The sequence below is a fragment of the Excalfactoria chinensis genome, chromosome 2, assembly GCF_039878825.1.
Source record: "Excalfactoria chinensis isolate bCotChi1 chromosome 2, bCotChi1.hap2, whole genome shotgun sequence".
NCBI lineage: Eukaryota > Metazoa > Chordata > Aves > Galliformes > Phasianidae > Excalfactoria > Excalfactoria chinensis.
In genome coordinates this window covers 5,046,483-5,058,552 of record NC_092826.1, presented here as the reverse complement: position 1 = coordinate 5,058,552, position 12,070 = coordinate 5,046,483, and the positions used below count along the sequence as shown (strand labels likewise).

Below are 12,070 nucleotides of genomic sequence, written 5' to 3'. Positions count from 1 at the left end.
TCTTTAAATGAGGTTAAAGGAGGGAGTCCAGAAGATTTGCAAACACAGGTGCATAGTGGAGTGAACACACTAGAAGACATCCACTCCTAAAGGCACACTACAGAACTGATGCAGTACCCATATCCAGCAGGGATGGATCAATCTGACATTCCAAACACATCCCAGGCATGGTTTGACCTCACATCTCTGGGGCTGTGTTTGAATAAATTGGTTCACACTATGGTTCCTCTCCCTTTGCTTTCTATTTCAGGCATATTAATTCACTAATAAAGTTCTCTATGCAAGATGTCTTAATGCTCTGCTAAAGCCAAGGCTAAATGCATCGTGTTAAACTCATAGCAGTATGAAGAAGTAAAGGCAGATCAGGAGTAACTCTCTTCAACTTGGTGCATCATATATTTCTACTAGGGAACTTGAACATGAGCATGTCAATTCACCACATTTCTCCATGTAGTCACTTCTGCTTTTAGTTCAGTTGGGAAAATCACACACTGCTAATGCTCACTTTATGGCTCAGTGTTATGCAAATAGTAATACAATACTTTAGCAAAGTAAAAGCAAACAACAAAACCCACCCTAATCTATCCATACCTTTCACACAGGGAGCAAAACTCTAGAGATATTAAGGGCACAAGAGGAAACAAGGTGAGGACTCAAATTAAAACAAAATGCTGACTCTTACCTCTGAAACTGAAAACGTTATATACCCAGTTTCGTCACAGTGGTCAAACACTGATGACATAATACAAAGTAATTCTCTGGTGTGTGTCAAGTGATGGCTACAAGTGACAGAGTCATGTTCTTAGTCATTGCATGCATGTATGTGAAGAATAACTTTGGCTTCTTCTGCACATCAGAGTGCAGAAGAAAACGCAGCTAACCCTGTAATGGATATACAACTCATTAATTAAATACTAGCCACATCCTAGTGACTTTCAAAGAAGTCATTCGTTTGTAATTCAACTTTAATATTAATGACTGAACCTTAAGAAAAGCAACAACATCACTGTTCCTTATCTAAATCACAGCAAAGTAACACTCAGCAAATCTTCTATCACTGATACCATTGTTAAGCATCATGATGGCCATGATACGGTCATAGTGCACTATGAAACCAACCCAGTCTTCTTTACTATACAGAGTATTCAGAAGGGTAAATCCAAATATTAAATTGAAGTGCACCCCAGAAAGCTAGATTTATCAGCCAGTATCATACAGTATGACTTATCATTTCAAGGTAATTTCATGTACTAACTGTGAAACTTCTAAGCAGATAATCAGAGTGTGAAAATGTTGGCTTTGGCTGGTACAGTATCATGGCATGTTTAAGGGGACATGAAAGGCTGCAAGGACTCTGATGTTCTCTAGCAATTTTAACAAGGGATGAAGTTTGATCCCTTCCAGACTTATTTCACTTGTGCATTTAGTAGAGCAGGAGGGCTACAAAGTCAGAGCACTCTCGAATCCCTTTGATCTCAAGAGTAGTCATGCATGTTAAGTACTGGGTTGATCAAATCCCAACAATATCATACTTTCTGGAACAAATCCCACAAACATCTCATGCCCACTAATAATGGCAGAACTTCAACAACAGCAGGAGATGATGGCAGAGCTGGATCAGATTTAACTTAATCTCTGAGGGAAATTATGAAGACAGTGGCTCTCTTGGAAGGCAGCGATTTACCTAATCTGATTTCATATTTCCCTATCAGAGTACTGTGACACTGATGTGGGCATGTGTGTCAACGTCATTCCTCCTAATGAGGTGACAGCAGGGTTACATCTCCCTGTTAAGCCAACTCTGGTAGCTCAGCACAGACCTTGGCTCCCATCCAGAGCCAGTGTGTCAAGATGTTACAGAAAAATCACAAGTAACAGACAGCTGCATCAATCACTCTGATAGCACTTTTCTGCCTTTCTCTTTCAACTAAAAACGAACGCATCAAGAGCCCTCACAGCAAACATGTGGGCATATGAGCCATGAATGGCAGCTTCTGGGCTAGCATTGTGAGAATTCAGACAGTGAAATGCTGTAGGCTCTTGGCAGAGGTGAGCACAGGGAGCCCATTCTCCAGATGGTGATGGGTTAGAAGGTTAAATTTTTGTCTCATCACAGGTTGCAACAGCCCCTGCTACTTACAGGTGGTCCAGCCAGTCCAACTCCTGGCACACCTCTGTCTCCTGGCTGTCCAGGGAGGCCAGGAGCTCCCCTCTCACCCTGAAATAAAGGGAGAAGTTAAAGACTTTGTCCACTGTGGAGAAAACATGCTGAAATACAATATGATTTTCCAACGTAACATAACACTGATACAACTTGACCTGATCCTGCCCAAAATGAAATGGGATCAGGTTGTGGCAAAACAGCTTCTGTCATGCCATGCCAAGAGATGTGCCTCCTTCCTTCAGAGAGGTTTGTTCAACTTTGTGAGCACTGACACCATGTCAGCATGTGCCACATCGCATAACTGAAATGGGGCACAGCTTCCACAAGTATTTTAATTTATTTTAGCACACAACATCCAATTTCCAACAGCAGTCCCATATGCTACAATGGCTGATACACTGCTCTGATTTGAGAACATCAGATCTTAGATGAATAGGGCATCTGCTTTCATGGACTTTCACACTTGTATTTCCAATATCCAGCAGGGTACTATGAGGCACTTTCCCTGGCTCAGGCAAACACTAAGCACAGTAATGTGTTCTTTCTCTGCATTTCTGTGGTAGACAGCTAACCTGCAAGCATTGATAAATGCATATTATTTATACAGAGAAGACAGAATTAGGAAGTTGGAATGCATCTTAATATTCTCCTTTAACAACACAAGCTTGTTCACAGCAGTGCATTAACAATTCTTAAAAATCAATTCCACCACTCTCTCTAGGGGACTATACCACAAATGGAGAGATCTCCCTTACAGAAAACTGAATTTTCAACATTAAAATCCGCAGAGCACAGACAGCTACTTGGTGCTATTTAATGGGCACTGTAGGCAGAGGGTTAAGAAAAAAAAATCAGCTACAGTAGTTAAATTTAATGCCCTTTCTCTTTCCTTGTTATAGAGAGAAATATCAAATAAGATTTTTTATGGATTATACTGCAGTTGTGAGAGTCAGTCTCACACTGGCAGTAGACATATAACAATGAGCCTTATTTATGTTATTTATTATTACACTATTTCCAACTGTACAGAAGCTTGATAGAAAAATGGTTACCCATGGATTCTGCCTGGCCCAAGTTCATTCTGCAGTATCTCCTACTTTATTTCCTTTCTTTTTCTTAAACTAATCTTCTATTTCAAAGAAACAGAACTGCAAGGACAGTGAGAAAAAATGTATTCTCATTAGTTCAGGCACTCCTTCAGATCCCTTATCTGTTACTTTGTTCAAGAACATAATTTCAGTACAAAGATTTCAATAGTACTTTTCCATGCACAATTAAGATTCCTACCATCCTGTGTTGATATTGAACAACGTATTTCATTAGATTTCCTTCAGTGTTTTTTTTTTCTTTCTGATTTTTATATTCTTTCACACTATTATTGTGTCTACATTCTGAACCGTCAAAGATATATACAACAGAATATAATGTATTTATAGAGAATGCAGCAAAAACAAAAGAAAATGTTTCAGAGCAGTTTGGTTATTTCAAAAACATGGGACCTAGATGGATCTAGTCTCATATTCCTGTATTCCTACCTATCATTTACAAAACCTGTTTCAATACCCTATTTTATTTCCACTCCAAATCAGGACATAGTCATTTCAAAGAGGAGAATTTCTGATATATCTGACTGAAGACTCAAGCAAGATCCAGATGCTTCCAGAAGCAAAAGCTTTTGCTGTTCTATTCCTTTCTGTACTTGCTATGTACTTGCAAAGTAATAAACTTCATTTTCAGGTGAAGACATTAATGTTGTTAACTTAATCAATAAACTAGTTGCCTTAGCTGCAATACAGGAGGGCAAACCAGAACTACCCAGTCCCACTGGAAAACATTTGATTTCCTCTTGAGAGAGGTAAAATAAATAAATGCTATGGAGATGTGCTCTTTGAGGGGCTGACAGGTGGTCTCAAGTGTCATTCATCCTTTAGCTATGAAATGTCTCTATTGCTTGAATGGATTAAAGGTCCCCTGTCACAATTTCCCTATAAAAGTATGCAGAATTTAGCATTTAGTCTGTGCTGAATTTGCATAATGCTGGAAGAAATTTTAAATGTGGAAAATGAACACCGTTAGTTCAGATCTTAATATTTGTATGTACAGAGGCACTGGAATAGTAAAGAAAGAAATATCCTAAAAGGTTTTTAAGCTTCACAAACACTATTTTCCAGTGAAAAGCAGACCATATTTTCACCATAACTTTATCTTCAGTTCTAGCAGTGGAAGGAAGCAGTCTGTAATAAACAATAAAGCCCATACTCACCTTATGTCCAAAAGGTCCTGGCAAGCCCGGTGGGCCTCTTTCCCCCTAAAGTGACATAACCAAAACCAGAGAAGATTCATTGCACAGCCAGACTGGAGCCTGGCCTTTGGGGGAGGCAAGGTAGCATGAATTCCCAGCACCCACACCCCTTCCTTGCTCTACACCATTCTGTTGTTTTTTTTTACTGACAACTTGTAAGCAGATTACAGTCTGCTAACTTAGCTAGAAATGCTTTTAGGGAACTTTCATCAAGTTAATGATGATCACAACAATCATTCAATGGTTACTTGTGGAGGCCATTTTGGATGGCCAGGATGGCGCACAGCTTCAGCCCTCTCTGCCTTTTTGGATACAGCACTGTGATCTGCAACATCCTGCACAACAAAGGCTTTTGCACCTTCAGATGTCTTGCAAACACCCATGAGATCTCTACCAGAAGTCCACCATTCCCTCAGAAGCTGTGTTTATCAAGTTCACAAAGAGCTACTCAAGCACAGAGCTTGCCAGAAGTACTTACCTGTTCTCCATCTTTACCTTTGCCAGGCAAACCCGGCTGTCCAGGAGGCCCTGGCACACCAGCTGGCCCAGGTAAACCCACTTTTCCTTCTTTTCCTGGGTCACCCTGCAGAAGAAAATCCAATAAAGCTGTCAACCATACATTAAAAACCATTCCTGTCTGAGTTCTTTCACAAGGACTAAAAGATCATATTACGTTAGTTTACCAAAAAAGCAGAAATCTCTGTTTCCTAAACAAGAAATGCAAGCTTTTCTTCCAGCTCTGGGTTTACAGTGGTAAGCATGCATCTCACAAAGTACTGAATGGTGAGGACAAAAGAAGATCATCATTGCATAAGTATGTAGAAGTGACATATTCAGTTGTACCTCAGTAGTTTTATTAGGTAAATTATAAGACTGCAACAGGGTGAAATCCTTATAGCATGTGTAATAGAATAGGTCAGATGAGATAATCTAATGAGCCCATGTGCCCTAGAAGTCTATGAACCTATGAAATCACTTGCCAATTCAGGCTGTTTCCATCCTAAGTTACTTAAAATGCCCCAAGGAAAAGGAACAAACTCATTAAAGAACAAACTCACCTTTTCCCCTCTTTCTCCCTCCTTCCCTGGTAGTCCAGGGTTTCCAGGCACTCCCTGAAGAGAAAAGAACTTTAAAGACTAAAATCTTTTTAGGTAACATTTGATCCTAAAGAAATGAATAGACCAGAGTGTTCAATACGGCCTATCACAAGGTTTAATATGAGTTTTACACTTTCCACTACAGACAATTAGAGAATTCAGAGAATCAGAAAATCCAGAGAACATCACAGAAGAGATGTGTACCAAGTGCTTACATGAGGTTTGGGTGTGTTGGTTTTTTTTTTTTCAGTTTAAAAAAGAGCTGAACAGTAAAAGCTGGAATGGAGGTAATTCCAGATTTGTGCATTCTTCTATCAATAACGTTTTTGTTCTGTGAAATCCTCAGCAGTTCCTAATCCATTACCAACAAACCCCAAATCATCACCTCTCTATCAGAGAAGACAAACATCTCATCATACTTCGTTTTTTACAGCTCACAGTTTCCAAAGCCACATACTGGAATAGTGTTTGTTTTACCCTTTATTTCAATTTTGGTTCCTCCTCAGGTCTTGGCAGATTCCAAAGCATTCCATGTCAAAATATAGATGAAATTAAACACTGTGGCTTTCTGACTCACCAAAACATTGTACATTATACAGAGTTGTACCCCATTTTAAGACACTAAATGATGTTTTGGCACCATAAGATTGGACTGACTTCTTCTCTGAGTGGACGTGATAACTCTTTTATGTACCAATAAAAAATATTTACTTCTATTAGCTTTTATAAGTAATATATTGGTATTAGTGGCAGAGAAATTTGTTTAAAGGATTGTAAAATTGAACAAAATCTTCATTTTAGATATCATATTCCCATTTGAAATGAAATCATTGTGCTAATAGAATTAAATGAAATGCAGATTAACAGTTAGGAGAAAGGCTATTTAATATTATTCGGACTGCCTAGTTGTCAAACTCTGCCTTTAAGAGCCTTTAGCCTTTGTGCTAAACCATTGTTCCTGAACATATTTCCACCTAAGGTATAAGTTTTGTTTTTCACTTACTTTACTGTAATTCTAAAGAAATTCCAAGCACTAAATAGAAAGTTACAGTGGTGGAGCAGGGAGTAGAGTTGGTCTAAAGGCTTCTGTGCAGACATGAAAAGCTCTGTCAGGCACAATATAATGATGGTGATGGATGTGTGCTGAGCTAAGAGGATGTTGTACAACTTCAAGGCACTGATTTTAGAATCTAATATTTACATATTTTCATAACAAATATAGGTGCTTACTATGCAATCTTGATATCACAAAGTTATGTTTTCAAAGGAAAAGGCCAAATGGAAATGAGGTGAAGGAAACAAAACCAGAGAGACAATAAACACTGTAATTCTTCTCTTGAGGAGCTGGCAGAAAAAAACAATATGTTTTTTACAACTTGAAGAAAAGGAAAGCTTCTCCATGCCTCCCTGTTGTTACAAATGAATATGAAAATATGTTTCATAGAAACGTCATTCCCAGGTGCCTCCACATCTTTTGATTCAACTATAAAACAGTGTAATGAAACACAGTCTTTTGAATCTGATATTAAACCCCCATGGAAGGAAAAACAAAACATTAAATAAAGAGATCAGGCCACAGATGGGAAAACAAATACAGTGCATACATACCACATTTCCTGGCAATCCTCTTGGTCCTGGAGGTCCCGCTGGTCCAACTGCACCCTGTTTAAAGTGAAATTTATGTACATATGTAATTCACAACTTGTACCACAATAGGAACAAGATGTTACAAGAGGAACTGGAGTTTATATCATACAAGGTGTTGTACAAGCACAAAGCAAAAGAACAGCATTTTTTTTTGAAACACTTTGTAGTGTAAAGAAGCATGAAACAGTAAAATAAATAATAAAAGAAAAAGATGTAGATTCTCAGGAACTTAAATTACCCACATCAAAATAAATCCTAAGTCTTGCTCAGATTCAGGAAGAAAGGTCTGAGCCCAAAACATCAAAAGAACAGAGAAAAGTATGTTGATTTAGGATGAAAATCAAAATCTTGGCCAACAAAATATGCTCTGTTGAAAACAAAAACCTGAAAAATACTCACTTGTGTTAGACACACAAGCACCACAAACCATTCAGAGTGTTTTTGTTCTGAATTACAAGTATTTTTGCCTGCAGTCCTATTCAGCATGTATGCCTCCAAACATGCGTGGGGGACATGGGAGGAAATATTCTCAGATTATGTCCCCACAGAGATATATGCTTGTGGTTACCAGGCTGCAGTTAGACATTTTCTTCTAAACCTGACAGTATCAGGTCTAAGTCACTATCTTGAGTTACTCGTCACTCTACACAGGCCAGGATTCACCTGCTGTCACAGCTTCACAAGGAAAAGGGTTTCTATCAACATTCCTAAGCCATTCAGGATGAAAACAGCCAGACTATCTAAAAACATCTGCACAAGTGAAATAATCTACCTGACTTGGAATACAGAAACCCCTCCTACTGGAAGATCTGGGTAGCAATTTTGTGCAGGGGGACAATGCAAACAGCTGGGAGATGGTGAAAATCTTCCACAGCAGAACTATGAAGGGCATTCACAGCAAATGAATCACTGTCTATCAGGCTCACTGCAAGAGAATTAAAGGTTTCCTCATTACTGTGTTATTCACAGCTACTAGTCCATGCGACAAAAGGAACATGTGGAACAGTGGCAGTCTATCATGGGATGGTAAACAAAAGGCATATGTGTGCATTTCCATATCATTAATGCTCTCCAAGCCACCAGGTTATACTACAAAATAAAATCAATGAATAGGTTTATAAGGAGTGGGACACCCTTAGCTGCTTTTCTCCACATGGTCTAAGGAGTCCTTCAACAGAATATGATGGAGACTTGAGGACAGGCAGTAGAAAGTTTAGGGTAAAAGCACTGTTAATTACAATGTCTGAGCACAAATCCAAGCAAGGAAACCATAAACACAAGGACACAAGGAGAAACTCAGTGCTCTAGGATGCTTTGCTTGGATTTCCTATGGCTTTTATATACATATAATCATAGAACCGCAAAGTCTTTTGGGGACATCTACAGCTCAGCCAAGTTGCTCAGAGCCCTGCCCAGTCTGACACTGAATGTCTTATTCATCTCTCCCAGTCATTACTTGAATCAATTCTTCAGTTTTCCTTCTCTGCTTACAAAGAAAGTATGTGATCTTTTATTCAGACACAGGGAGTATACAACTGCTATAGTAATAAAACAGGGCTTGAATCTTTAGCTGTTCTTTAGCATATAGTCAGACAATAGTAGCACTCTGTAGAATACAGGCCTCAAAAAGTGATATGAAATGATTCCTCTGGCGATGAGACTTTATTAAAGAAAGCAAAATTGACTACAAAGCCTAAAACCAACTTTTATCAAAAACTAATTCTGGCTGCTGCTGGGAAGCTCACTCACCGCACCAGCTGACTGCCTGGGCTGGGCTGATAGCACAGTGCAGCAGCAAGCTCTGCCTCACTTCACCCAGAAAAGTCAGCTTTTGTTGGAGAGGGAGCCTTATCCAAAAAAAGACAAACAATTTAGAGCTGGACTGATTGGGGCATTGATTGGTTTGGTGCAGCTGCGTCTGTATGCCCACTAGCAGTGACTTTTCTTCCAGCTGTAGATTAGGATGTGCCCTGCGCCCAAACAGCCTGGTACCATGAATCAGCAAGGCAGGGCGGGACTTCCAAGTCCCTTTAGGCATGTTATTGCCAAGGAAAAATGCTGCAAGGGAAACAGCTACTTACAGCCTCTCCAGGGGCTCCAGCTTCTCCTCGGGCTCCTTTTTGCCCCTTGGTCCCCTGTGCAGGGAGAAAAGAAGTACCAACTGATTAGAGATGGGATGGGACTGCTTGCCAGACAAATAGACTTCAGGATGCCTGAACATGCACTCAGCTAATCAATTCGCAGAGGAATTTAAAGGCTGAGGAAATGGCTCCCAGCTCTCCATGCAGCAAGAAAATGAAATATAAAAATAAAACCCTGAGACATAAGAAGAATTACTAATGACTGATCAGCTCAGAGGCTATTTCACTGCACTGCATGTTGGAACTTACAAACATTCATCTGGGGGAAGCTGCTTCCTATCCTCAGGCCAACCTGATGCTTCCATCCTAGCTGAACTCTGAAGGACTCCTTGCAAAGGAGAGATTTTGCCTGCAGTTCTCAAATACTGGCACAAATGAAGGCAGAGTAAATAACCTTCCATGTTCACATGGAGACATACCTCAGTGGTACATGAAAATACTGTGCACACTCCAGGAATTTTTCAGAATATAATTAAGATTATAAATCCATTTAACACGAGCAATAGTGCTGTCAGGGTTAAGTGAGCTGGGGTTGAATCTTAATGCACTATAACATCTTGTTAATGTACTGAAGTAACTTATCTGTGAGACCTGTGATTTGGTGGCATCAGTACAAGGTGCCCTTGTGAAGGAGAGTTTGAAGAAGAGAGAGGTGCCCTTGGAAAGAGTACCCCAGATGACACTTATGTCATATTTCTGCTTTGATTCTCCTCATATTGTCCAGCATGAGCATACCTGTACCGTAGGCCCTGTACTTAGAATGATGTAGGAGAAATGGGATGTTGGTGTACAGGGGAAGAATTATTCACAGTGAGATACACCATAAAGTCAACCCTTTGATTTAAGTTATGCCTTTCTTACCTGTAGTCCTACAGGTCCTGGGACACCCTGTTCACCTGGGATCCCCGGTAATCCCTGCAAAAAAAGAGGCACAGGTGGAAGAGCTGAAGGAAACAGTTCAATTCTTCCCTTCATCAAAAGATTTTATTCCCCCACACACACTGGGAGAAGAAAGAATGTTTTTTACGGAGGCTGGAACAGCACAGATTGCTACCTCTCCTGAGAGCTCCTTCCAGAACAGGAGCAGAGCTGAGTATAAATGGAGTAGCCAACTGCACTATTTAGACAGGCCACATTTCAAAATCCTTAATAAATCCTGTACAGCCCCACTGTCAGTCAAGTTCTGTCATTGCAAATCCCATACCCTTCAGCCAGTAGGGCGCAGAGCTAAAAAATTAGGTGCTTAAACTCATTTAATCCATCTTCCTGTGGAGTCAAAGCCAAATACCCCTGTGGCTATTTCTGATGAGAGAAGATTCCTGCCTATGGAAAGAGCACGTCCCACACTCTCTTCAAAAGAGGCAGCTTTCATGTCTTCTCCTTGATAGAATTCAAAACTGACTTACAAAAGAGTTAGCTGTACTTACAGGTTCTCCACTTGCTCCTCGATCTCCTTTCTCCCCTTTTGGTCCTGGTTCACCCTGATATAAAACAAGACAAATAAAACCTAGAAGTCATTCTAGTCTTGTTTTGTAAGAAGACTCCTTTGACCAGATATCCGTTTCTGGCATAGAGTACCTTCCTCAAAGGACTTTGAAGATTTTAGTCTAGACTTCTAGGACTGGTATGATACAAAAATATTCAGTTTTAAAAGTGAAGAGTTTTCCTACATGGAAAAGAGTAATTAAAGAATTTTCAGCCCTAAAATCTGATCAGCTCTGCTCCAGTGTATTAATAGGCCAGGTGATACATCCAACAGCAAAAGCACCAAGGCCTCTGCATTGCACTGTCTCTTCTGTAAGACCAAAAGCCTCCCTCAAAGCTATCCTACAACACAGAAAGTGTCCCACATACAAACAGCTTGCTCTTCCACCTTTAGGACTGAGGGAATCTTGAGCACTTCCTAAGATATGTATAACACAGCTTTTGCAGATCTCTAGTTCTGCCAACAATTCCACACATTTCTGCAACTTACCCTCCCTCCTGCAATGCCAATTCACTATATCATGCACTACTATTATGACAAACAGGAATAATTTATCTTTGTTCTTCCTTATTAAGAAGCTTTCAGGCTGGCGTTCACCAATTCTGTGTTGAGCTCTATAATAATAATCAGTAAGTCTGCATTTCTGCTTTTTATAAATTGAATGGAACAGCACACAATAATGGAATTAGCCAGAGAAAACCTGACACTACCTGAAATCCCATGTTTGCTTACTTAAAAGACCATATGTATTCAGGCAATAGCAATCTTCACTTATTTATTATTTATCATATGCGGTGTTTTAATTATGCAATCAAAAAGCAGTAAGAACAGCAGCAAATTAAGCTCCCCAAGCACACACACGAGGAATAGTGATCAGTAGAAATGCAGAACCCATGATCAGATCAGTTTGTATTTTATTCACATCTGCTATTTGCCGATCATTTCTGCAACACCTGGGAATCCAAAGTCTGTTTGCAAATGGTTCTCTATCAGACAAAATAGAAGTAATAGCATAAATACTGCTTATGTCTGTTTATATTATGCATTATGAATAAATATTATGCTTTGTATGAAATGATTTGAAGAATTTCCCTTCACAGTCAGCACCCGCTGAGACCGACTTCCAATCAGGCAGTCCCTGATGCCATCTACTGGCCTTCTGAGGGATGGTGCAACCACGTGAAGTACTTGGAGCCCCTTTGAGACAAACTTGCTCAGTTGCGTCTGGAATTT

The 12,070-nt window shown here is 39.8% G+C and overlaps 1 protein-coding gene across 1 annotated transcript in view; it reads right to left on the bottom strand.

Annotated features, from left to right (window-relative positions):
• Nucleotides 1-12,070, bottom strand: part of COL22A1 (collagen type XXII alpha 1 chain) — a 184,427-nt gene that overhangs the window by 36,404 nt on the left and 135,953 nt on the right. Inside the window, exons 34-41 of the mRNA XM_072328724.1 lie at nt 10,779-10,832; nt 10,213-10,266; nt 9,292-9,345; nt 7,172-7,225; nt 5,525-5,578; nt 4,945-5,049; nt 4,428-4,472; nt 2,141-2,218 (exon numbers count right to left, since the gene is read on the bottom strand). Coding sequence (XP_072184825.1) covers nt 2,141-2,218; nt 4,428-4,472; nt 4,945-5,049; nt 5,525-5,578; nt 7,172-7,225; nt 9,292-9,345; nt 10,213-10,266; nt 10,779-10,832 — 498 coding nt within the window. The remainder of the gene's footprint in view (nt 1-2,140; nt 2,219-4,427; nt 4,473-4,944; nt 5,050-5,524; nt 5,579-7,171; nt 7,226-9,291; nt 9,346-10,212; nt 10,267-10,778; nt 10,833-12,070) is intronic.